The 27,744-nt window shown below is 47.9% G+C and overlaps 1 protein-coding gene across 2 annotated transcripts; it reads right to left on the bottom strand.

Moving 5' to 3' along the window:
* Positions 1-29: 29 nt before the first annotated feature.
* On the bottom strand, positions 30-26,366 carry TOB2 (transducer of ERBB2, 2). Of its 2 annotated transcripts, none has more exons than XM_085601206.1 (2): positions 26,159-26,366; positions 30-6,115 (listed from the first exon to the last, which is right to left on the bottom strand). In XM_085601206.1, exon 2 carries the CDS (start codon positions 6,055-6,057, stop codon positions 5,122-5,124), a length of 936 nt encoding a protein of 311 aa, XP_085457332.1. In that variant the 5' UTR covers positions 6,058-6,115; positions 26,159-26,366; the 3' UTR covers positions 30-5,121. The 2 variants fall into 2 exon arrangements, with proteins under 2 accessions (XP_085457332.1, XP_085457333.1); XM_085601207.1 differs by lacking the exon at positions 26,159-26,366 and adding an exon at positions 11,882-12,017.
* Between the last annotated feature and the right edge of the window lie 1,378 nt (positions 26,367-27,744).

Below are 27,744 nucleotides of genomic sequence, written 5' to 3'. Positions count from 1 at the left end.
AAATAAATAAGGACAAACAAAGGCACAGCTTACATCATGCTTTTTTTTAATACAAACTTAAAAAAATCTGCGACAATAGAAACTGTACAACTTGAATCAATCTTTAAACTTAACCAAAACACTCCCATTCCCCCATCAAAATATTGCACAATGTTTCAAATAAAAATAAAACTAAAACCTAAACTAGCTTCGTTTTTATTTCCTTTTCATCTCTGGTAAAGAAACTAATTTCCTTTCCCAACATAGACCGCCCTTCTCAAAAAAGATAGAAAACAAAACTAGGATACCGTCTTTAGAAAAACATTCATAATTCCAATGTTTTAACTATCAAATTTCCTTAGCTGTACAAGATTACACATTGTGTTGATTGAACTGAGAGACCAGAAGGGAGGAGGGGTGGGCACAGGGGAAACAGGGAATTTTCTTACTTAGCTTAAACTAAATTTTTTCAAGTTTATTTTATTGAAAAAATATTTTTTTTTTTTAGCTTTTCACTTTTTTCTTATGAAAAATCTGGAAAGAAATTACAATGTACGTTAGAAATATATATATACATAATATATACCTCTTACATTTTACCAATGTATCAAATAATTCATACAAACTGAAAGGAAGAAAGGAACAAGGAAAGGACGGGACAGGCTGAGGAGACAGGTTGGACTTGGAGGGCGAAGGGGAAGCAAAATAAAAACTTAAGAACAAGGCAGTAGTTAGTGCCGATTTTTTGTTTTAAAAAAAAGTAAAAATCAAGCAGGTGTCGTTATAGCTACTTGAAGAATTTCACTTCAATATATATTACTTTTAACACCCTTGTGAAGTGCATTCTTGTATTTTCATATAAAAAGAACTTTTTTTCTATTTTTGGTGGCTGTTTTTTTTTTTCCTTTCCAACTTGCTGATCACCTAATGTGCAAGTTCAATTCAATACTTTTTCTTCAATCCCCCCACTCTTTGTGGCAGGTCGTCACCATGCTGAATATTAACCAGAAAGAAACCCTTTACACTTCCCGGAGAACTGAAAAGTTGGAATGATGGGAGGAGTCTTGCGTTCCATCTCAGCGAACATTTAAATAACTGAATTCATTTCTCTATTACTTTGACAGAATTTGCTTGCTATGGGGTATTCTAAATGAGTTTGCAGTAACCGTACAGGTTGACCAGAAAGGAGGTTTGAGCACAGAACATGTAGAATATATTGAAAATTGTCAAATACTGAAGCTCTGGTTACTCATGGATCAAGCTAACTGCCACAAAAATTGGGCGTGGTTAGACTTTACTTATATGCCACAAGTCAAAAGTTGCAGAATTGTTTGGGGAGGCAGTAAACACAATCATATACAGATAGCTTCTTCACAGCAGTCTACATCCCCTCCCTCCATTTTCCCTTCATAAGAATCAGGAAAACCTCAGAGCATTTTTAATCAGGACACCCTGGTCCTCAACCACATGGCTCTCAGTTACAGAATAAATGTCAGGGAGTGCCTTGAAGCAGTCAACACTTGAGGCTACATAAATATATTAAACTGCTTTTGGTTTTACCTCAGCCGAGCACCCCAGGTGTACAATCATTACAAAATGATTTTTTTAAAAAGTTTAAGACGGCTTGAGTATCGGACGCATGTACACAGGGCAGGCCTCCCTTGACGCACATATCGGTTAAACGTGAACATGCAGGTTGCATAACTTTATGGACGCACATCAAAAGGGCATATACTCTTTCGGTACGTGGATTACCAATTAGTTAAAATAATTTGTTTGCTCTGCAATAGTGACGCCCTATTAACAGGTAGTTGCATGAAAGAATGTCAGCACAAACCATTTACCAAACCACGTCATTGATCCCCAAAAAAAAAAACCTTGCGACAGCACAAGCTGCACTAAGCTTGCCTTTCAAAAGCTTTGAGAATAGAGCCTGGTCAACTCCATGGTGGGTGTTTCTTGGTTAGGCTTGGATGAGTTAAAGACAGGAATTGTATTGATAAATTTCCAAACTTGTGGAAGTCTGAGGACGTTACTCCCATACCCCCTTCCAGGAGCGCTCAATCTCTATCCAGCTACAAATTCTGGCGCAGACAATAGGAAGGAGTGCGCAGCAGTAGCATTTCAGTGAAAAACGGATTTGGAACCTGTACAGGGCTTTACAGCTGGCAGAGCGGTTGAAAGGAGCAATCCGGGTACATTCTTCCCATTCTGCTGTTGCATTAGCACCAATTACGCTAGTTCATAGCTGGCAGAGTATGTGCGTGTCATAGCTCTAGTCAGTCAGCAGAGCAGTTGCTCAGGTTATGCAAGTCTTCCAGGCTCTCAATGGAACAAAATTTCAGAGTTAAAGAGGTTCCAAAAGCTCTGCTACTTAACAGAGCCACTAAGATCATGTAGGTTTCCGCTTCACACAACACCATTCCTGAGGTTAGAGATTTTCAAGCCTCAAACAGTACAGCTACTCCTTAGAATGCACCAGTCCAGACAGTAGTTATCTGGCAAGAGTATCATTAAGCAACATTTTGCCAGAACTGGTATTCAGGAGTCTGCAGAGCCATCAAATGTGACATAAGTGAACACCCTTAGAGGTAACCATAATTTGTTTGAATATCATTTAAAACCTTTAAAAGGCCTACAAATCTCTGCCACGCCTTTCATCAGTGTGCAGTGCAATGCAAAATTTTGCCTCACAGAAATACAAGTCAAAACCAGGAGTTTCAAAATGCACAGGCCACTGCAGCCAAGGGGGTGGCAAATACTAAACACGCACTATGGCTGAAACAGTGCCATGTTGTGACCTTCCATTACCTTTTGTGTACAGTTTAAACAAAATTGATCTCCCTCACCTCTGCACCCCTTCAGGGAGAGCTTAAGGCATTACTCAAGGCAGCCCAAGTAAGCAAGTCGAACGAGTGGAGATCGCAGGCATGGGCAACTTTGCCAGTAAAGGCAGCCAGGCCACAGATCTTAAAACGTTTGTGTACCTATCTCACTGAAAGCCAGTGCGGAGGAGGAAGATAGATACTTAGGGGTGGGAGGGTGGTGAGGAAGGCTGGAGGTAAGAATGGGTCCATGGCTCGTTTAGGGCCCTTATCAGAACCAAGTCAAGTAAACAAAAAAGTGCTTTTGTGGCAGGAATGAACATTGGCTGGCATTAGAGATGGCATATGTGGCACAGGTGTTTTAGGAAGAGGTGGGTGGGCACAAGAATACTGTCATTTGGAAGGCGCCACATTCCATTCACTTCTTAGCCCTGCCAACATGCCACCCACCCACTTCTTAATGGGAGAGCCCCACAGGAAACAGTACCATGGACCCTAGCCCCAGGCACGTAATGAGATTCAAAGTGCTGCATCCCCACCCCCCACCCCAAACAGTAAGACAGATGAGAAGAGACACACCGAGTACCTGGGGAGGAAGGAGGAGGACAGTTTACAATACTGGGAGACAGAATAAAAACACCTAACCCGGACTTCATTTGCACGCAATTCCACCAAGCTCTCACAAATGTTACCATTTTAAACCATTCCAAACCCTCGCAGCCCCTTTCAATACAAGTTAAGGGCATTTACCGGGCCTGAAACGGGTTGTGATAGATAATAGAATGGAGAAGAGAGACCAAATAAGGCACCTGTGCAGTCTCAGTGTACGCAAGGCACCCAACTCCGCGGGGTCAATTTGCTTGCCAGAACTCTGTTCATTAGTGTGTTCAAAAATTAACTCATTTTGCCATAAATATGTTGGCTTTCATCGCCCTCACTAGGCAGCTTGGCTCATCTTCACCAATACCTACACAAATCAGCTCAAAGCACACTTGCAAGCACAGCTTCGGAAATGGGACAAAACACGTAACCACTCAGACTACATTTGCAATGCAGTCTCAAATTTCGCCCCACACCTATTGTTCAAGCTTATACACTGAACCACGGAAAATAGGTTGAACATGAATTTCCTTACTTTGGAAACAGCATGGCCAAAGGTTCCGCACTACAACAACCCAAAAAAATAAGGGACTATACCCAAGCTGTTGAGAACAGAAAAATACTGGCGGTTATGCGCCAATAACAATGTTGCTACCCCAGAAGGACTGAGGTGGGGTGGGACTGTATAGAGAACTACTCCCAGAGATCATTAAATGCCTCAAAGAAAATAAATTGGTGTGGGAAACAACATCCAAGACTACTTCGAGGAACCTTTGGTGGCAAAATTATTTTAGAAAAAGTCAAGGAGAGAGAGGTCATCAGAAAATAATTTTGGAATATCCCCAATAAAATAAATGGAAAAGTTGAGCATGGTGGTGGCGAATTCTGGATATTCAAATAGAATAAAAGATCAAAGAAATTTGCATTTCGTTTGTGCGCATTAGGGTGCAATTGTCAGAAGTAATCCACCTGTGCAAAAACACATGAAAATACAAACCAAGACCTTTCCAAGCAGCTGGAATGGAGACAAAATTAATGACTTGTACCATTTCCCCAAACTGATACCAAGAGGTAAAGAGTTGGGGTGGTGGTGGGTCGGGGGCACAAGAGGCAGTTCAGATAGGGAAATAGCGATATCTGTTCCAGGCCTTTCCCAGGTACACCAGTACACGCAAGTTGTCCCAAACGCTTACATTTTTCTACACCCATTTTTCATAATGGCCAACTACGGAAAACCTTTTCACATGCCTGCTGGGTCCAGTGGGGGTGGGGGGCAGTTGGAACAAGGCAGTCACATAGTCCATACGGGCACACTGGGCTTTCAGATTCCAGAAGCAGTTTAATTCTGGCTCACTGCCACGACAGACGGCCACCCAAGTCATAACAATGGGCTATGCCCCAGAGGTACAAAAAAAATATATATTTGTGTGTATAAAGGCAACACTAGTTTCAGTCTTCCCGTTAGGATCGCCAGGGAAGTGACAGAAAAAAAAAAAAAAAAAAAAAAACACAAACACTCGCCACCTGTTTTTTTCTTCTTTGCTCTGTTTAAATATTCTACTTAAAGATTCGCTTCACAGGTGATCTACAGCAAAGTTGAGTAAAAAAAATAATCTGGTTTGTAATAATTTTATCTTCCAGTAGCTATATTTATAGATTTGTTTTTCCTCTTCTTTTAATGTATCTTCACAAAAAAGGTATAAAAAGGATTGGTTTCTTAGTTAGCCAAAACTACAGGCTGGAAGGGCTGGCCAGGATACTGCATGGAGTTTAGGTTGAAATTAAGCCCTTCGACAAACTGGGACTTTTCCATGAATAGGGCGCCGCCAGTACCACCAGCATTTCCTCCTGCCAAGACCTGTGCCATGTCGAAAGTGCTGCCAAAGGCGCCCTGCCCCGCCTCACCATCGTAGAATAAGCCACCTGCCCCATTATAGACAAACTCCTTGGCGTTGGGTGACAGTTGGGACTGTGGTGGCGGGTTGGGGTTGCTGACGAAGTTCAGAGAGTGCATGGACAGAGAAAGGCCCTTGTGCTTGGGCAGGCTGCCGGTGGGGGAGCGGGCCACCCGCTGCCCACCTTTCTTCATCTTGGTGGAGCCGAACTTGGTGGCGGCAAAAGTGGCAGTGGTAAAAGTGATAGGTTGGGCTGAGCGAGGGATAAAGGTGGGGCTAGGTGACTGGCCAAAGGAGGGAGATGGCGAGTTGGACAGGGAGTTGTCCTGGCTGGTAATGGGGATGAATGCCTGTGCCTCTGGGTTGAAGCTGCTTTTGATCTCCTTGTCCAGCTCCAGGCTGTTATCAAGCTCGTCCAGGTACAGTACCTTCACGGCCCCCTTCTCACCAATCTGGTAGGAAACTTCAAAGGGGTCAATCCACACGCTGAGCTCCTCTGGCACGTTAGCTCGCACGTCGTCAATGTCCAATCCGCTTCGGCGTGCTGCCTGCTCCACTACCGGGTCGATGGTCTCCCCAATGTGCACACAGCGGTAGCCAGAGCCTTTCAGGGGCTTCTCAGGGTACCAATGGCCGTCGTACTTGGTCTTCAGCAATCTTTCCAACTCCTCACCAAACAGGTCAGCGCGCCGGCGCGGCAGCTTGTTGTACAGGTACGAAATGATGAAGTTTAGAGCAACTTTTATCTCCAGATGCATACTCTCCTTCACAGCAACGAATCAGGGCAGTGTATAAAATATTTGGTTCCAAATAATCCTGCAAAAGAAGGAAGAAAAAAAAAAAAGGACAGTTGAGTATTAACGCCTCAAACTTTCAAACCCAAGCACCCCACTCCAACCCCAGGGAGAACCAGGCACGTCTTATCTACAAGTACCCTAAACCATTCACAGTCTTGCTCTGTAAAACCTAAAGAAAAGCTAAACACATTGGGGAACTTCATTGTTTACCCTTAAATAAGCATCAGAGAAAGATAAGGTTCCTCCTGGAACATTATGGTCCAACATAACGCGTGAAACAGCAACCTCTGCGATACAGATTCTATCACAATTTAAGATATCACAAAGTACAGCAGGTGCCTCCTAAACCATTAGCTCCGCTAAGCCAGCTTGTATGGCTCTAATGGTCTACCTAGTGGCTCAGTAGACAGGGCAGAGTATGCCTGGGTCCGTGTGCCCCACCCCTTGCAATCTCCAAAGCAGCAGCCTCTGAGATAATAGGGTAGGTATCCATGGGACCTACATTTAGCACCCTGCTTTAGTACAGTTAACTGTATTGTTTTCCTATACCAGAAGTATATGACGGTAGCAATTGGCCTCTGAACACCAGGGCCCGGAGACCAGCCCACAGCCAACACATCACCTCTGGCGTCGCTATTTATAAATGCCTTGTTCATCCATCTAAATATATCACTCCCCGCTCCCTCGCCATCTCGGGTTATGTTACAGTTCATGTCATTTTCTTAAATCAGTTGTTCTGTCCCTGTTGCTTCAAGCCACCTCCCCTTGCACCAGTCTAGATCACCTAATGGGGGCAAGCTTCAGAAGCCTTTACCCCTCCTGCATCTAGCTATCAGATTGAAACGAGAGAGATTAACATTTCGTCTCCGAGGCAGTCACCAGTGCAGCGTGGTATCAATGTCAAACAGGTGGTACAGGTGCCCAGATACTCAAGATGACGACCTCCATGATTTAATACTGCTGTACGGATTGTAAAAGTGCCCCCTGTGCTGCTCAAGTTCACCAGGACTGTGCTGAACGTGGGGCACACGCACTTTACGTCCTTGGTCAGCCAAAACGAATCTCAAAATAATCGAGCAAAGTAGCCCACAAGGTCACTGGCAAACCCAATAGGTCTAGCTAGGCAAGTCGGTGTGGAGGTTATTTCATTTTTTATTGCAAGCATGTGCCAACAGATTAAGAGATAAAACATGCCACAATCTAAAATGTATGCGCTTGCAATCAAAAGGTAGCAATTATTTTCCATTTAAAGGATTGGCTTTTTGTTTAATGCCAGTGCTTTCCAGCAGACAGATGAACATGCAATAGGAGAATAACTCCCTTTTTAGTTTTAATGCACAGCACATGAAAATGTGCTCATTAGCAAAACGAAAGGGTTCCATTTGATTTAAATTACTGCAAGCTACAGATAGGTCAAACACATAGGACTATTAAAAAAGAACAAAGCGCATAAAGAGAAAATGCATTTTTTAAGTAAAGGGTTAACCCACCAACACCGAACGCTTATTTTAATGTGGATGTTGGTCTCTGACCACCAGAAGCAAAATGTGCGTGAAAGCCAAATAGCCCAATAGAAATATATATATATATATATATATATATATATATATATATATATATATATATATATATATATATTATATATACATACATATATATATATATATTACTGGCAAAAGAGCTAAATGGGTCCCTAGGTTAGACCGAATGAGGCGCTTTGAAATAACCGAGGTGGGCTTTGGGGAACAGAGCACCGTTTGGGTCTTCAGGAGCCAAAGGTAAAAATGATAGGTTTCTCCCAAAGCATGGACATTTAAAAACAGCCTCATATCCACGCTTGACTGAGGCCTGCAGTTCGGCCATTCAACCAGAATGGCTCCTACATGCTTAGGCAGTTTAACCTCCTGCCAAAGTGCTCCATGGTCTTCCTTCAGAACATGTACCTTCCACCTCCATCTGCTTTTTCTTAAAACCCTGCAATTTAGCGCCCTTTGAACTTTGTGGTGACTGTAGCGCACGGTAAACAGGACTGTGGAAGACTTTACCTTGAGCTGTTGACATTTTAGACAATTGTGCGAAAAGGATCTGGTGAACTCACGTTTACACGCGGACTTCTGGCCAAAATCCGACCACTTGTCAAGACTTTCCATGATTGACAATGTACTCCAGGTAGGTACGGCGTGCCACCAAAGATTCTCATGCCTTCCAAACCGGATGGCAGTGGAGGTCGGAAATGGCCTGACAAGCCACCAACAGTCATCCGTTTTTGCAGATTGCAACAGAAGTGACGGGGCCACATCTGGTAACCAGCACTTTGGCCATTCCTGGTCCTCACGTCAAGGACATTAGGACGCGCAGGCCTAAGGTGGCAACACATTTTAGAAGTGTCAATGCATAGGGGATCGTTTACCCAACTGCCATCCTGTCACATTTTTGAACAACTGTTTCTCAATGGAAATTTAGCTTGACTTTGGGGAGGCAAACATGTAGCTAGTCAACTCTTCCAGTGAAGTGCCTTAAGAGGTCATGATGGAAGAGTTCCGAAATCGTGCCCGAATGGTCCACTTAGATATTTAAAATAAAATAAAAAGTATACATTTAAAAAAACTCCCTGAAAAGTTAGTTGCCTGCTGACGTTAAAGGAACTACTGCTTGCATTCAATATTGTAGCTTTGCACTCAAAAATTACCCAAGCAGGGGACTCAAAAATTCTACCTGAAATGCAGCTCGCTTAAAAAAAATTACAGAAAAGTTACATTGTTTATTTAAAATCCTCCCTGAAATGACTGTCATAATTAAGATTTCACCAGGAGCTGGTCTGCATGCCAGTGTAAGAGCCACCAGTCATTTCAAACTGCCCTCCAGGTCTGGGAGGTCGGGTCTCGCATCATGTTCATGTCTACAGCATCCTTTCAGTCGATGGTTACTAGAAACTAAATCAAGACTAAATGTAAATCTCAACGCATGGATGTATATTCAGTCTCCCGCCAACAGATTAGCTCCTTCGGTTTAGAAGACTCGCACGCAAACGTAGGTAAACTCGCGTTTCTTGCAGTAAAATAGAACACACGTGGCCAGAGCCAGCCCATGTAAAGCACAGGATGCAGGCAGTAGCTGTTGAGCGGTTCTGGCCCCAACTTGCACACGCATTTCCATCCTCTGGCAAACTAAAAAGGTGAATTGGGGCCTTCGGGTACAGGGGGAGCCTAGTAATAAGATCTCGGTGAATTTATACAGTCATTCGTGGAGCAAACTGGCATGACCCTTTTTCCGGATATCTTAAATATCATGGAAATGGCGAGGCGGACCCCAAATACGAAGGATCGATGGTCCAAGTAGTCAGGGTGGGCACGAGGAAACTAAGAGCAAACTGTAGATGAAGGTGTTTACTTAAAGTGCTTCTCTGGGAGTAAGGAAAGCAAGCTCTCTCTCTGCCCTTGCAGACCAAGGCAAAGGCCAGACCCCTTCACCTTAGAATTGCGCAGCATAGACATGAACCTGTTCATGCGGAGTTAAGACACCCCAGACGGGGATGTGGGTGAAACGAGGGGTAGCTGTGCTGTCTGGGGCCCGTGTCCAATCACCACAGGCAGATTGCAAAGGGCACAATCCATCGTGGTTTAGGGGCTCAGTGTGGAACCAGCTGTCCCAAATGCAATCCCGGGGTGCCTACCTTGGGCACAAGGCTGTTCGAATCACTCGGCCCATGCGCCTCTATTCCTCGGGCATAAATCTGCAATGCTTTGAAAGTGGTAACCTGTCAGCGCGAAGCACTACAAACACCAGCGGTACTCTTCGGCTTGGCGCTAGATCGGGCACATTCTGCTGAGCTTCCACTCAGCCGAAGAGAAATCACGCTGATGCTTGCAGCGTCGTAGAACCCGGAAGAGGTATTCATATCCTCACCGTCAATATTCACGCGAAGACTGTTCAACACTTCCATCAAATTCGACTGCTTATCATATTCAAAAATAGGGGGTTGGAACGACACCACCACAAATTTGACGAGTTACTTACAGAGCTCGTTTTTTGGTCCCCCCCCCCCCCCCCCAATACATTGTATAAGCGATGAATTGTAATTTTTTAACCCCCCCCCCAGTCCTTCTGGCACGTTGGAGTGTGCATATACCAATAATCAATAATAAGGGCAAAGACACGAGGGGATATTTGGGAGTCTGGTACAAAAGCCGATCGGGTCAAACTGATATGAAATTCCATTGCGTAGCTACGCTCGGGCAGGTTTACCTCGCTTCACAGAGCTCAGCTAAATTAAAGGTTTACACATTTAGTTGCACAAGCCACTTATTTGAATGGGGGGGTGGGGGGGGGGGAATCAAAAATGGTTCAAATGCCCAAGCCACGTAGGCAACCTAATTTTAAGGGTTGTGCACCCGCTAATTTAACGTCTGATACAGGACGGGAAAAGGAGCCGCAACAGATCTCCCGAGAGGCCGGATCCCCTCTGTACCCGGGAAGGTAAGCGCTTCCCACGCAGACAATGTTTTATGAAGCCCTGGAAGAGCTTTGGGGAGGGGGGGCAGCCCTCGAGGCTCATATCCCTCTATGGAGACAGGGTCAGTGAAGTGCAAAGGTTCCTCTGGAATACTTGCCGTGCATAAAAATAGACAAATCCATCTGCTAGAGGGTGGAGACCGCATCAGCCAATAAGCATAAGGGGAGGTTGCCAGGTGACCGACTTTTTTTTTTATCTCGGCAATTCAAGGTGATTTTACCAAGGATCCCAATCCTGTGGGCACAGAAGACGGTTGTAGAACAATACAGACGGGTATATTAATCCGAAACTCATTAAAGGGGCAGCGTCGAGAAGCGAAAAGTGTCACTGGAGATTGTGCAACATCGCCACCCATCATTTTATTATGGCCAATTCACACCCTGTCAACAATATTTACAAGTAAATATGCAGAGTTCTAATACAAAAACGACACCAGCTTCTCGTCACTTGCAATACGGGACCAAGGGGGAGATGCGCACATTTAACAAAACGTCGATAAGGCGAGATTAAAACTAAGATCAGACAGTCACCGGAGGTCCGAGCCCCCCACAGACTCGTTCCGTGAATAGGTATTATCTGGCAGCACCCACGCAGCGACGGGCCTTTGAAGTCTTACCCTGATACAAGTTGAAACCGCAAACTTGGCGGAACTGCCACGATCTGTGTATGGCCTGACAACCCAGAATGTAGTGGCCACCGTCGTTAGCATGTTCGCCCTCTGTCCAGGTCAGAACGTTACATGTCTGGGCCGCACTCCACCTCTAAAATACTATGGATGACACCAATCTTACCCCATCAGCAGCGTTTACTTCTAGCCAGAGGAAAACGCAAAAAGTAACCTGGATTGTCGGATGAGAAATCTAACAAGCATTCGGGCACTTTGGTGAAATGAACCCAAGTCTCCAAGCACTAAAATATGGCACCTTGGCTGCCGCATCCCTAGCCACAAACTGTGCAAAACCTTCATTTGCACGTCCGGATGTGTTTACCATATGTCACCAGGGTCTCCTCGGAAAAGAATTCAAGATCTACTCTCGAGACACGTCCTTTCTGTTGCGGTGAAAGTACACGCGTACTTGGAGGATTCCATCGAATACATTCGACCCCAAATGAATGCGAGTGTATTCCAATAAAACGTTGCTTTCTGCGAGGCACCCGCCTTGCCGTCAGGGAGTGTCCATCCCTTACCTACTTTTGACGGCGAGCGACGGATCGCACTTATTACCTTTACAATCTTCATTTTAAAACGAGTAGAAAGACACCGTGTATTACCGAGGGTGGAGTTCACGAAGCCGCTCCGGCTGTACACATAATGGCTCCTCCGCAAACTCGGCTCGAGGATTATCGCCCGCCCCTCCTAAAGCCGCTTTCTGCGCGTCGAGAGCATGCAGGGAAATGTAGTCTTGGCAGCCCACAGCACCCGCCCGCCTGCTGACCCACTTTACTCTGGACTTCCTCCACCGGCATGCTTAGGGAGAAGAGGAGGTACATTTGCAGTGAACGCTGCACACGTCACACTCACCCACCTCCTCCAGGGCTATTGCTCAACCTGGGGGGGGGGGAGCATCAGAATTAGGCCTTCTCGTCCCTTGCTCGCACAACCCTGTAGCAGATTTCATCCCGTCTGTACCTGGAGGCGATCCAAAAAGACGCATTTTTTTTGTAAAGGGGGGGGGGGGGCAGTCATTTACAAGCTTCGTTTTGTAATCTTTTAAGTCTCTACCCCATGATAAAAGGCACAGCACGCCACCCCCGGTTCCGGGCGGATCCCTTTAACTGATGAAAAGAGGGGGCGCACAGATCTCCCCCACACCCTCTCGGGTGCGCGTTCAGGATTATGGGCCGGGCACCGCCAGGCGACAGCTGGCTCCACAATAAGGACATTATCCGCCTCTTGTAGAGGCCCTCCACCCTGTAGCGTGAACCCTGGGCGTCACCCGCACCCCTTCCAGTACAGAATCTCCTCATCCGGCCAGACAGCACAGACTATCGACCCCTGTAGCTCCGGCGTGCTCATTAGTACCTCAGATAAACAAGGCTAAAAACAGACAAACAGACACGCACCCCCGGAGCTCGGGCACAGCGCGACAGCCGCGAGGTCCCGCACAGCCCGACAACCTAGTACAACCCTTCTGCGACCTTCACGGTCCGTGGCCTGGTGCTTCACTAAACCCAAAGAGGGAAAAGGCCACTTACATAAGCTCTGACCACATCAAATCGCAGCGTCGGCCGCAGATAAGGCGGTCCAGCGGCGCCCATCTGACCCTAACAAAACCACCCCATAACAACTAGAACCAACCAAGCCTATCCTTTCAACTAACCAACTTAAGCCATCCCCCAACTAAACTCCGCCAACTCCCCATAATCTACAAAACCAACCTCGGATCCGCCTCGAAAAAAAGAACTGACGAGCCTCCAGCCAAATGTAACCCTCGCCTACACCCCCTCTCGACAGAACCGAACCACCAACCCCCTGCTCCACCAAAACCAACCTCAAACTATGCCATTCCCCCATGCTCCGACCACAGTAAAGTCTCACCCGTTCCAATAAAACAACCCCTCCCTAACTCCAACACACAGGCTAATCTCGACCAAAACACATCCAACTCACCTCTCCCTAAACACAACTTTGGCCTCCCTCAAAACAGGAGTCTAAGAAAATCAACTCAGGCCAACGTCCCCTTGCCACAAACAAATAACCTCGAACCGCCCACCCCTTTCTCCGTCAAAACGAACCTCGGCCAACCCACCTTCTTAACCTAGCAGCTTCAATCTCCTCTGCTCCCGAAAGAGCAACCTCGACCAACCCCACCTTTTCATTAAACCACCCGTCTTCCACCTACTGAACTCCAGTCTCCCTCCCCTATCGAGCAACCTAAATCCAACCAACAACTTTGAAAGATCAAGCTCAACCCCCCCCTCATACACCCCCCCCCTCCCCCGAAGGATTAATAAAAAGCCAGCTCGAATCAGCCCCCATTCCAAAACACTAAATAGAGCATGGTGAAGATAAAAGCCCCCCTCCAGACTAGTTCCCCACCCAAGTAGTTGTCAAGAGGTAATGACCCGCCCCAAGAGCCGGTGGATTACACCATTTTTCCTTGCGGGTGGACGGACGCCAAGTCCACTGCTCAAGGACAACGCCGGGTCCAAAGGCTTGGGGGCGTTTGCTTGGCAGTACATTTAACAACGGCCCACAAACACTTAAACCAGAAGAGTACTCTTGGGTCACGAGAGAGGGAGGGCCAGGGGTTTATTGCCCACAAGGGAGGGGAGAAGGACTTTATCCATCTCCGGGGGCAGAGGAATAGAGATAAGCCTACCTTACACAGAGCGATGAATCGCGAATTCATTTAAACCAGCTACCCCCCCCCCCCCCCCCAAAAAAAAACATCACCGAACCTCTACACTAAAAACTGTACTGGCATCAAGTTTTTTTTTTTTTTTTTTTTTTAAAGTAAACTATGAGAAGTACCGTACATTTTAGCTACACGTGAACCCCAGCATATAATACGGAGAAGCACACCCTGAAAAGCTACAACATAAGCTGGCGCGTAGTTTAATACAGGCAGACGCAAAAACAACACCTGAGAGCCAGTGAAAAGACAATCAATGAACCGTACGGGAAAACTAAAAGACAAAATGCGTCTAAGAGTCGGTTGCTGCCGAAAACTACAGTAACAAACGCTGCACACAGTAAAGAAAAGCAAAACTGCCCAATTAACCCCGGGATATGGAACAGGCCTGAGCAGGTAACCGAACTGCATTAAGAAACACCAGCATTATGGTACAGAACTTGGCCTGTTCACAACTAATAGGCAAAACGAACCGTGGCATATGGTGCAGACTGCTATCCAAAATAATGAAGTCCACCTTAGAAACAGAACCACAAGCTTACATAAGGCACCCCTACAACAACCACAACTATATTACGAATCACACAGCATATGGCTAAGGACTAGGCCTGCATCCACGACGACTTACTACAGTAAAACGCTCTTAACTAAAAAAAAAAAATGGCAAGGGTGGTATCTAAAACCACCATAACTTATCAATATGAAGAATTTCCTAACTAAAGGAGGCAACCATGAGACGTTGACACCTAAAATACCAAAACAAGAATGAGTATGTAACAAAACAAAGGTCTGCATACCAAAATTACAAAAATCATAGAGGTCCATGCTAATAGGCATCCCAAAATGCGGACAACTGCTTAACAATACAGGATGCTTTTCCTCACACAAATAACTTACAAAACCCAATCCTATTTTAAGATCTAGGGCAGTTGCACACGTCACCCAAACCCTTAAAACATCTCTAGGTAGAACAAAACAGTCCACTGCTCCCCAGAAAGAAAAAAGGCCACCCCAGACTTACGATACTACACAACTGTACCCAAAGAACACGCCAACTTATATACTGATAAAGCACCATAACACTAAAGAAACAACCCACAAGGATGGAGCAGGCACATCAAATTACACACACCATCATAGGGAACATGTCAGGGCAAGCAATCCAAAAGAATACATTCTCCCCAAATGTGTTGTATTGCAAGCAGAAGCTTGGTTAACTACAGAACTAACCAGGTTTAGGAACAAGACTCGATCCTAAAAATGCAACATGGTACAGGGTCGGCACAAGAATATTACAAACCAGTCCACGAATAGGACACGCAAATACCCTAAAATAGACTCCTACCCTGCATATATTGTACCACAACCAGCTATACATCTGACCTCAGTATATGGGGAGGGGTTGACAACCACAGGACCAACCCTGGCATATGTTATTAAGAGGGTAGGGTTTGCACCTCCAAGAGACATATGGTACATGTTAGGGCAGACACAAAGACATGTGAAAACAAAAACATACCACACAACCGGAGCACCTCAGAACATACAACCGGAGCACCTCAGAACATACATATTGGTTTGGTAAGGGCAAACATGTATAAAAACAAAATCTATCATACGTGGAGCAGTCCAGTCCGCAAGAATACAAACAAGCAAAATGAACGCTACAACTCGATATGGTACAGAACCACAGACACACAGAAGTCACAGGACGGATGGAAACGCATAACAAAATACACAAAGAACAGGTAAAAAAGCTATACTAAAACTCATGGTTGTAGAGAACAGTGGGTACAAGACGACTTATGTATATGGTACAGCAAGATGAAGGAACATCTGGATCAACCGAGGCGACCCATCTGAACATTAATACTGAAACCGTGTACACACACGCTTACAGCATCCATTAATTACCCTAGATAAATGAAGCACACAGGAGCCATTTACAGAGACAGGGGAATAAAACATTTGCAGGTTGCTGAGACCACGCCACCAACTTGTTTGTGTAAAAAAAAAAAAATCGTTTCCGCCCAAATTAAATGTCGCTCGCTTATCCTAAAAAATAAATAATATACGTAGGAGCGTATTTAGGCAAACAATGTCCAACCAGCACAGTGCTGAATGCGCCAAGGTCCTAGCGGTGCCTTTTTTAAATACAAAAATAAGAAACTGTCCGAAGGTCATCCGCAATTGATAACTACATGTGGAAAGTTACCACATATTTGCCTCAATGCCGTCTACACAGCCATATGGCAAGCTGCGTAAAGATACTCGAGGGGGGTGGCAGACCAAGTAAAATCCCTTGTGCATTTTTATCTACACTCCAATTAGAAGACGAGCCGTCTTAAAACAGGGTCATAAGTTGCCAACTCTAATTTAGGTATCTGGGCCCAAGGCGGATAGCTTATCGCCAATAGACTTCATAGCATTGTTATTGTGCCCTAAAACCCATCTGCAAATTACCTGTAAGTATTTGTGCAAAGCTGAGGAAGAAAAAAAATGGACTGCATTGGCCTGGAACAGACGAGGAACAAAATGGGAGCCAGAGTGAAGTGAGACACCTGAACACAGGAGCGCTGTAGTGGGGCCGGGGTTATTTACAAACGAAACAAACAAAAAAAAAAAAAAAGCTACAGGTGGACGACGACTCTTAACTTTTTTCAAAACTAGGTACAGGCTGAGGCCTAGGCCATAGGTGAGAAATAGTAGAGCGGATTCTGCAAGGGGCGAAAGGAATACAACAGAGTCTATACCTGAGGGAAATACAAGGGAGACAAAGGTGCTTCGTAAGAAAAGCTGCTGACTAGGTACCAAAGAGAAAATAGTGCGAAGTAATGCAAAGCCCGAGTTGTGGGACTCGAGAAAGCAGCTAGTCAAAAGTAAAAGGTGCTGCCGGGAACAAGGTGCCATAAAAGACAGCTGTGTGATAAGCGCAGTATGGGAGAAGGCACCAATTACATAGAGCAGGTGTAAAGCTGGAGCCCAGAAAGCAGACTTGATGGTGGGTGTGACAGCCAACTGCCCCCATGACAGACACGTTCGGCCAATCAACCCCGTTTTATTTCTCTAAACCAATTGCGCTTTGAACGCGGCTAAAACTGACAATTAAGATTTATCCTCTCTGGTACTAGCGATCACGATTTTAAGTGGGATAGATATCAGCTCCAATACTGGAAAGGAGAGACGTTTCTTTTAAGGAGGGATACGAGAGGTATCTAACCCAAAAAGCCCAACACTGGTTTCAACGAGGAAATATCGGCTCTGATTCTCGCCACTAGTGACCCATTTGCTAAAGCTAGTTGTTGAAAAGGAATGATTATATTAAAGTTACAATATGGACAGGGAGCGATATATGAAAAACCGGGGAACATATCTGCTCTAATACTGGTGGTAAGGGATTTCTGTCAAATAAGGACTTCACTACTTACCTCATAAGGAGGGATATCTGCTATACTACCAGCTGGAACGAGGAACATATCAAATACTAAAAGGTGTCGTACTGCAGTACCAGAAACAGGGGTCTGCCCAACACTGGCAGAGACGAGGGGCTATCAGCTCCAATACTAAGTGGATGGTTATCTACCCCCCCCCCCCCCTAAAAATACACACACACAGTAGGATACCTGGTTGACAGAACCAGGGAATTTAAATAAAAAAAAAAAAAAATAAAAAAAAAACCCAGCAAGGCTGGACATTGCTTTTGAGAATTCCCTGGGTCCGGTCTGGGTCCAAGACTCCTTGGGACACCAGGACCACCCCCCCCCCCCCCATATCACATGGGTGATTCCCGATGCTAGGAAACGGATACAATTCACTTGTGTGTCACGCCTCACGTTTACTATTTTCATGATAAATATTGGCTCAGACAGCCTTATGCAGGGGGCACACTGAGTCAGTCTTTAAGGGGAAGCAGCAAAGTACGCTTCTATACCAGCAGCCATGGTTGGGGGTTCCTTTCACTTTCAGAACCATGAGGGGAGGCTGTATCAGATATGACAGTTTATGAACCCCAACAGACATTCGAGGGGGCTGTCAGCAGGTTGGTAGAGTTGGTCTATTGGATGACGACAACAACAGCACCTCGGGGTGTCCTACTGACTACCGCAGCGCAAGCTGGTGGGGGCTGTTCTGACGATCCTGTGGGCTATGGCAGTCAAAGCAGATCAGCTACCACAAACAATTAACGGGTTCCAGCAGCTCAGACCGACATTTAACCTCTTCTGTGCCCGTGACGAGATGGTCTCGTCATGGAGCACAGTCGCGCTGTGCCCATGACGAGACTATCTCGTCATGACACCCACCCACTAATGAAACGCCCGGCACAGGAGGGGGAAAAGGCCTGGCACCCAAGGGGTTAAGGATTATAGGGGTATCGGAGTGATTTGCCAGCTTCATCACCCCGAGGTAGACTATAGGCTCCGACACCAGCAGCTGCAAAACACTCTGCTTTTATAGCAGCAGCAGCCAGTACGAGTCTATCAGCTTGTACACCAGTAGCAAGGGGTGGGGGGGGGGGGGGGGGGGGGGGGTTAAGTCTTATGAAGGAGCATAGTCAGTCTACTGCAGGGATCTTCAAACTGGGGGGAGGGGGGGCGTCGAGCAATCCCGGGGGGAGCCAAGCTCTGGCCAAAAGAAGCAGTATGCTGATAAGAGTCTTTTGTTTTAAGGGGGGGGGGGGGGGGGGATGAGCAGCAGTAAGCCTTTCTATAATGTGGCCATCAGTAATACCTTTTGTCATTTATATCCTAGCTGGGGAGGAGTCAAAAGGGAAGGGACTCCAAATATTCTCCAAAAACCCACCCCCCATTTCTAATAGTTACGTTGCAGAGACATTTACAAGTTAGTAAGGCCTCTGGACTCGCCGCCACCTCTGAGTTGCGGCAGGATCCTGCCGCCCCGCTGGCCACAATAGTTATGTTAACCTCTGTTTATAGCGAGCACGGCTACTAGAAAGTGTCCCGGCGCGAAAGCCAGCTGATAAAAGAGGAAGGGGGGGGGGGGGGGGGGAATGACAGAGAGGGAAACGACCTAACAGAAGTTTAATTAAATAGCAGGGTTTTTAATTGTTTTTTAAATAACCCAAGGCTCTCCATGTTTCGTAATTCCAAGGGCAAGGCATTCCAGGCCCTGGCCGCTTTAACAGAAAGAGAGCAGCCGCCTAGCCAAACGAAACCAGGGAACCACTGCAAGGCATTGACCAGTCGAGCGAAGCTGTCGAGACGGCTCATAAAACGAGAAACGCCTTCTGAAGTATTGAGGCCTGGTCTTGTAAAGGAGCACCATGGGCTAATGTCAGGGCCTTAAACCGTACTCGCTGCTCAACTGGGAGCCAATGGAGATCTCGAAGGTTCTGACTAGCACTGGATCTACCTGGCATGTTCAGCAAAATTCTAGCCGTCACGTTCTGTACAATCTGTAGCTCTTTTAGCTGGTAAACCGGTAGTCCAATGTACAAGGCGTTAGCGTAATCTAACCTGGATAGGATGAGCGTGCGGGTTACCATTCCCTTAGCCTTTTTCGGAAGGAAAGGCAAAAACTTCTTAAGGCGTTTAAGAAAGAGAGAAGTCCGCTTTACTCCACGTGAAGAGGAGCTGGGTATCATCAGCATAAGCTATGATCCTAGCACCCAGCTCCTCTGCTAAATAAACCAAGGGCGTCATATAAACATTGAAAAGAGGGCTCAATGTAGAGCCCTGGGGGACGCCCATATTCAGACTTCTTGGAGTAGAGGAAAAAGGCGGCAGCCATACTTGCTGCGATCTATTGACAAGGAAGGATTCAATCCAACTCCATACCTGCCCAGTGATGCCGATGTGGGACAATCGTGCCAGGAGTTGATGTGGCACGGTGTCGAACGCGGCAGAGAGATCCAAAAGCACTAATGCTGCTCTGCTGCCCGCATCAAGACAGTCTCTAATTGCCCCTGCTATCTAGACCATGGCTGTCTCGGTGCTGTGGGATGCCCTGAAGCCCGACTGGGCAGAGTTGAGGGCGCCCGAGGTCTCAACAAACTCAGAGAGTTGCTTATGGGCAGCTTTCTCACAAACCTTTGCCACAGCCGGAAGGAGTGAAATAGGATGATAGCATAGCTGGGATTGCGTGAGGGTTTTTCAGCAGTGGAAGAAGTTTCACCTGATTCCACTCAGGTGGAATCATAGCGGCCTGGAGGGACATATTCACAATATTGTTCACTTCCGGATTGACTATGTCCGCAACCGCCGCCAGAAGCCTAGCTCGGCAGGGATCAATGGGAGAACCAGATTTCAGCGATTTAAGTACCGTCAGGGTGTCAGACAGGGGAATGATCGAGAACAAAAATGTAGTCAAAGACGGGCAGATCGTGCCCAGCTTTGCACCGTTAGGATGAAGCTGCATCACCAGAGACTGGCTGACAGGCCCCAAGCTAATCTGTATGGATTTAATTTTGTCGGAGAAAAAAAAACTAAAATCTGTTCGCACCAATCATTGGATTCAGGAGAAGACCTTTGTTCAGCCCTGGGATCCAAGAAACTCTGAACAATTGAAAAGATTTCTTTAGAATTATTTTTAGATTGGGCAATGCGCTCAGCAAAATAATCCCCCTTGGCAGCCTTCACCATAGAGTACGAGTGGGGGATTTAATCCACTGAGACAATAGGCAATCGTATGTTTGGCAATCACGTATTTGGTTGCATTTTTAAAACAGTAACAGAATTTAACTGCAATGTTTAAATATGTTTTGTTGTTATACAAGTCGAAACATAGCAAACCATTGCAAATTTAATGGAATTGGGGAAAAAATCTGAAGGGGGCCCAGGTCATTTTTTCCTCCACAAGGGCGTGGCTTAAAAAGTTTGAAGACCACTGGACTCCTGCCACTGGGAGAGTCTATTGAGTCTCCATTGAGCTATGGTCCATCATGTCCAGCACCACAGGGATGGTCTATGGCTCTGGCAGCCATGGGTTCTATCAGCTCCAAGAGCCAGCAGTGCCATAGTGTCTCCTCGCGTATTATGCCTAGGATCATATATGGATTGGGATAAGGCAGAAGGATGTTGCCTCAAAAGAACTATCAGGAATTCCTAAAAGTGCAAGCTGTTGGGATGGAAGCTCACTTAAAATCATGGAGCTGCGAAACAACAATCCCAAGTATTTGCTACTGGCATAAATTTATCCTTTGATTTTAAATGTTTTTAAATTACTGTGCAAGGGAAATGATGGTTCGTGAACAAAAGTGGGTAAGGGCGTTAAGGGATCGTCCATGGCGGATCTCAAGTTATCTTGAACTGGAGAACTATATTTATCATTACAATTCGGGTAGGAACTAAAAGCCAGAGGCTGTGCACAATCAAAGGTCAAAGATGTTGCTCATTTGGCCCTTTAAAATATCTACGCATTCATTTGAGACTCATGGGAAAAATATAACCCCTTTCCTGTATTTGATATTACTGAATCCGGAATTCTATATTGAAAGGGCAATTCGGCTGAACTCACTATTTCTTTTTGACTGGAAGTGAATCAGTTTCTGATTTAGGATAGAACGTACAGTTGTAGCCTTAGGGTGCGTTGTTTGTCCGTTCATATTTTCTGCGATGGTTTATACTTTTTTGTCCCACGACCAAAGTTTCAATAGCAGCAGCCAAGGGAAAGTCTATCATCTTATATACCGACAGCGGACGTGTAGTGGGGAAGAGTACATCAGCATATATACTGAATCATGTGGGGAGGTCTACTGACTTGTACTGCCAGCTGGTTGGGGGCAATATTGTTTGGTAGTTGTGGAAGAGGCTGTCTATTGGATCCAGCAGCCAGTAGTTCATTCAGTCAACTCCACTAGAGCCAATCAGATTCGGCAGAACGGTATGAGATTGAGCCCAATGAGTGGGCAGGGTCCATTGACAAGAGTGATGTGACACTGTGTCAAGAAGACACATTAGCTCTGACACTGCCAGCTGTGTGAAAGTGGATGCGGTCTATCAGCTCCAGCAGCACCGGGGCTGTGTCTTGGCTCAGTCAGTCAATCTGGTGGGGGGTGTCCTCTCTGCTCCAGCAGCCATGGAGATGCGGATACTCTTAGGTCAAGCAGTGTGGATTGGATTGATCCGTTTGCTGCAGAAATTTGGAAGGAGGCTATCTGCTCCAACACCTACAGATTGGAGGTGCTAAGGGAGGGTCTATGAACTCCACTACTAGCAGCTAGAAGAAAGAGGTACCCATCAGCTCAGACACAGGTGGCAGCGGTCAGCACAGACGCCAGCGGCACCCCATCAGCTCAAGCTACCAGCAGCTGTGGGGATGCCCGTCAGCGGAGACGCCGGTTGCTTAAGGTGCTGGCGCCCTATAGGCCCAAGGGGGGGGGGGGGGGGTGCTCAGGACGCACCACCCATCGGCCCAAGGTGCCAGAGGGGGCACCACTCACCCAAAGCACTGGAGGGAGTGCCACCCACCCACCGGCTCAATGCGCCGTGGGGGGCTCAATGCGCCGTGGGGGGGGGGACCCACCCACCCACCCAACAGCTGAAGGTGCGGGGAGATCCACTCGCTCAAGGTGCGGGGGAGACCCACCCATCAGCTCAAGGCGCCAGGGGGGGGCACCCATCAGCTCAAGGCGCCAGGGGGGGGCACCCATCAGCTCAAGGCGCCAGGGGGAGGGCACCCACCCACCACCCATCGGCTCAAGGCCTGGGAGGGGGGGATTCCACCCATCGCTTCAAGGTGCGGGGGGTGGGCCAGCACCCACCCATCGGTTCAAGGCGCCGGGGGGGGGGGGCACCCACCCATCGTCTCATGGCCTGGGAGGGAGGGCCAGCACCCACCCCTCGGCTCATGGCCTGGGAGGGAGGGAGGGCCAGCACCCACCCCTCGGCTCATGGCCTGGGAGGGAGGGGAGGGCCAGCACCCACCCCTCGGCTCATGGCCTGGGAGGGAGGGGAGGGCCAGCACCCACCCCTCGGCTCAAGGCCTGGGAGGGAGGGGAGGGCCAGCACCCACCCCTCGGCTCAAGGCCTGGGAGGGAGGGGAGGGCCAGCACCCACCCCTCGGCTCAAGGCCTGGGAGGGAGGGGAGGGCCAGCACCCACCCCTCGGCTCAAGGCCTGGGAGGGAGGGGAGGGCCAGCACCCACCCCTCGGCTCAAGGCCTGGGAGGGAGGGGAGGGCCAGCACCCACCCATCGTCTCATGGCCTGGGAGGGAGGGGAGGGCCAGCACCCACCCATCGTCTCATGGCCTGGGAGGGAGGGGAGGGCCAGCACCCACCCCTCGTCTCATGGCCTGGGAGGGAGGGGAGGGCCAGCACCCACCCCTCGTCTCATGGCCTGGGAGGGAGGGGAGGGCCAGCACCCACCCCTCGGCTCAAGGCCTGGGAGGGAGGGGAGGGCCAGCACCCACCCCTCGGCTCAAGGCCTGGGAGGGAGGGGAGGGCCAGCACCCACCCCTCGGCTCAAGGCCTGGGAGGGAGGGGAGGGCCAGCACCCACCCCTCGGCTCAAGGCCTGGGAGGGAGGGGAGAGCCAGCACCCACCCCTCGGCTCAAGGCCTGGGAGGGAGGGGAGAGCCAGCACCCACCCCTCGGCTCAAGGCCTGGGAGGGAGGGGAGAGCCAGCACCCACCCCTCGGCTCAAGGCCTGGGAGGGAGGGGAGAGCCAGCACCCACCCCTCGGCTCAAGGCCTGGGAGGGAGGGGAGAGCCAGCACCCACCCCTCGGCTCAAGGCCTGGGAGGGAGGGGAGAGCCAGCACCCACCCCTCGGCTCAAGGCCTGGGAGGGAGGGGAGAGCCAGCACCCACCCCTCGGCTGAAGGCCTGGGAGGGAGGGAGGGCCAGCACCCACCCCTCGGCTGAAGGCCTGGGAGGGAGGGAGGGCCAGCACCCACCCCTCGGCTCAAGGCCTGGGATGGAGGGCGGGCCAGCACCCACCCCTCGGCTCAAGGCCTGGGAGGGCAGGCGGGCCAGCACCCACCCCTCGGCTCAAGGCCTGGGAGGGCGGGCGGGCCAGCACCCACCCCTCGGCTCAAGGCCTGGGAGGGCGGGCGGGCCAGCACCCACCCCTCGACTCAAGGCCTGGGAGGGCGGGCGGGCCAGCACCCACCCCTCGGCTCAAGGCCTGGGAGGGAGGGAGGGCCAGCACCCACCCATCGGCTCAAGGCCTAGGAACACCATCGGCTCTGACATCAGCCGCTGGGAGAAGTCTTTCAGATTCAATACTTGTAGCTCAGCAATGGCACGATGTCTGCTCAATCAGGGTTATTATAAAGCGCCACTACTCACCCGTTAGGGTATCAAGGCGCCGAGTGGGAGGGATGTGCGGTTCAGTCAAAGAGCCAGGTCCTTCCTGGAATGAGGCAGTGATAGCCAGCGATGTAGAATGGGAGTTCAAGGTCTTCGCAACGAGGTAGAAGGAACTTCCTCCAGCCGTGGTCTTGCAGATTTGTGGGATATTGGCCAGGGCCAGTTGGCCTGAGTGGAGATGTCTGGTGGGAATGTAGAAGGAGAGGCAGTGGTTGAGGTCAGCTGGTTTGGCTTTGTGGGCGTGTTAGAGCATCTCAAAGGTAATTCTTTTTTTGATCAGGAGCCAGTGGCGGTCTCAGGTGACCAATGATGTGGCCGCGGCAGGGGTTGTTCAGGATGAGCCTGGCGGAATCGTTCTGGATGTTCTGCGGTTTCTGTTTTTGGGCGCTGCCAGCATAGAGTGCGTTGCCGTTGTAGAGTCTGCTGCTGACGAGCAAATGGGTCACAGTTTTCCTGGACTTGGTGGGGATCCACTTGAAGAGCTTACAAATCAGAGAGCATATGCAATCAGGACAAGACTGCGATGATTAGCAAGGAGTACAGGATGATGGCGAGGTTACATGTGTGGGACTTAAGTGGTGGGGTGTTTCAAGGGCTGCGGGCCACCAGGAGTTGTTTCATTCAAAGGGGGTGGAGCCCAGGATGAGGAATTCGGTCTTAGAGTTGAGCTTGAGGCAGCTGTCCTTCATCCAGGTGGTGACTGCCTTCCTCCTGTTGTGGAAGATGCTCTTGGCAGCTGTGGGCTTGTCTGTGAGAGAATCAGCTGGCAGTAAAGGTAGTGGTATCTGCTTTGATAACACCTGAGGGCAGGGGGGAATTCAAGCTCAAAAACTATCGGATGAGAGAGGGTATCCACTTATACAACAACAAGGAAGATAGGATGTCCGCTACATTACAGAAACAAAGTGATGGTATCAGTTCTAATGTCAATCTACTCATGATCGGGCAGCAAGGTGAGGTTTATCTACTGTGATAGTTGCCACTCCGCAAGGAGAATGTAAGATACTGGCCTACTTACTGGACAGAGGTATAATCTCTTCCAATACCAGCAATAAGTCTCCAATCTTAAACAGCCAAAACACACTGTGCTGGCAGAGGTTTTGAAGGGGTGATTAAATCGGCCTGTCAGATGTTTTCGGGGCCATGCGAGATATAGAAGTGTTGATGCCTGGTGGAAAAGTGGATCGTAGGTGTACAATTTGGACATGGCTATAGTCAATAGAGACTTTATCACAATACATTTTTTTTGCGTGGGGGGTGGAGCAAGTTATCAAGGAGAAAAGGGAAGAAAGGCACTTCATCGTTATGATCGATTAGAGGGGGTGATTAAATGCACCTGTTTTCAATATCGCACGCACAAATTCAACATACATTGTTAAAAGATAAAAAACAAAAAAAGACCTTGTTTAAACGAGGACCAGAAAATGAATCTTTAAAACTGCGTTCTTAGGGCAGGCCACATTGTCCCATCATAAAAAGGCTGTAAACTAGGAGGAGGGCCCACTGGTACGGCCCGACCCTTTAATGGTCAAACGCGCCTTTCAATTTTTGGGGCGGGGGGCACCTAATTGCGTCGGGGTCATTTTAAGTCCCCCTCCTACATTTTCGGTAGAGGCGACTACATTTTGCTCCCAAACACCCCTCTTATTAGTTTTCCAGGTAACTAATAGTAAAAACAATCACTGTATCCCACGGAGGTAAATATCACGCGCAACAACGTATAATAGCCTCCATACGAACAGGACGGCGTAACGCATACGTCACGATACCCTCCAGCACCGACGACATGTTCGATCCGGCCGACTGATCGCCGGTAACCCCACCCCCGCTGTCCCTCTGCGACGTAGTTAAAAGAAAAAAAGAGCCACCCAAACACCCCTCACAAAAAAAAACATGCCCTCCCTCCCCACATCCCCGAGAGAAGACTTACTCGGTGGGCTCCGGGAGATCTTGTTGCAGAGTGATTTTTGTTGTTGTTTTTTTTGCTGCGGCTGGCGGAGGAGTTTCCTTTTTTCTGTTGCTTTATTTTTGTAGTCTGGTTTTGGGGGGATTATAATGTTTCGGCCCCTTGCCGCCTCGAATCCTCCGCTGGGGAGCTGGAGCCTGCCTCTCCCTGGCCCAAAGTGAGCAAAGTCAATGAAAAAGTTTCACCCCGTAGCAACCTTCCCCTCCCCCGGCGGAAGGACACGGCGCTCCACCCTCCACCGTCAGCAACCAGGGGCGGCCGCTATCTTTGACGCCATCACAAGGACAGCGACTGGGCGGGGCTACGGCCGGCACTACTTTCTTCCCCAGGCCGCTACGATCCAGTGGGTTGGTAGAACCCGTGTAAAATGACGAAAACGGTGGCCCTCATGGATTGGGTAGACCCCTCCTTCGCCTTGGGTGTTACTTCTGGAAGGACATAAACGTAGTGGCCATTTTACTTTATTTCATACAAGTTTTTGGGAATTAAAGTTTAAGTCCTTCCCCGATTGTTGGCGTAACAGAACTGCTTCTCCGTTCACTTGAAATCGTCAGGAGTTGAGACGAGAACCCCACAAATTGTCCAAATCGGCTTTTTATTAGTTACACGATGGTTATTTTAGACCTACCTTATTTACAGCTGCCAAGGTTTCAGGTTGCTTATGGGTGACATCTGCATAATTTCAGTGTAATTATGAGTGACATTCAACAACTATGAGTGACACCTTCTCACGAGTAAAATCAAGCAATGAAGACGAGGGAAACGTATACATATCAGAAATTACACCCATTTGAGCAACGAGAAATTCTAAGAAGATCTTAAAACTGCTGCAAAGTACCAGAAATGGAAGGGTACTCATAGCTGCCAAGTTTTAAGATTGCTTGCGTGTGTCATTTCCCTGATTTAGGGCACTTACGAGTGGCATTAAGTGACCGAATGTGTGACACTTGAGAGTGACATTTTCTCGCGAGTAAAAGCACACACCTTTTACAAACATTAAAGATTAACTCTAAGGTACAAGTAGTATGTTAATTCAAGGGGGATAGAAGTGGTCCTTTAATTATCTTTCTGTTTTCGTAATACAGTTCAAATTTTTTTTTTATTTACATATAAAAAAAAGAAGCTTTCTGGTTGCAGGCATGGCAACTTTGCTGTGTGTACCGCACAGTTATTTTTTTGGAATTGTGCATCTGAAATACAAAGAAAAAACATGCCTCTGGCTATCACTGTAACTAATTGAAAGTGTGGCCTAGTAGGCTAATGCACTTGCTGCAGAGATCAGACAAGCGAACTTCAGTTCAAAAAGAGTGAGTGACTCACCTGACTACACAGTGCTTCATTTGAGCCTGTGGTTTCCGGAGCTCGGCACCGGCACTTAATTGTCATCACCACAGTTCTGACACTCTGCCGCATGGTGGCGCTGCCCATCTAATTTAGAGATAAGCAGGACAATGTTTGTTTATGAATACAATATATATTAAAAATACTAATACTTGCCTCCCCAGCCATACTTTTAGCTTTGGGGACCTGGAATAATCTGAACTGTGGCA

This window comes from Triturus cristatus, chromosome 4_2 (genome assembly GCF_964204655.1).
Source record: "Triturus cristatus chromosome 4_2, aTriCri1.1, whole genome shotgun sequence".
In the NCBI taxonomy this organism is placed as follows: domain Eukaryota; kingdom Metazoa; phylum Chordata; class Amphibia; order Caudata; family Salamandridae; genus Triturus; species Triturus cristatus.
Note: the sequence above shows the minus strand (reverse complement) of the source record. Positions and strands in the feature narration are given on the sequence as shown.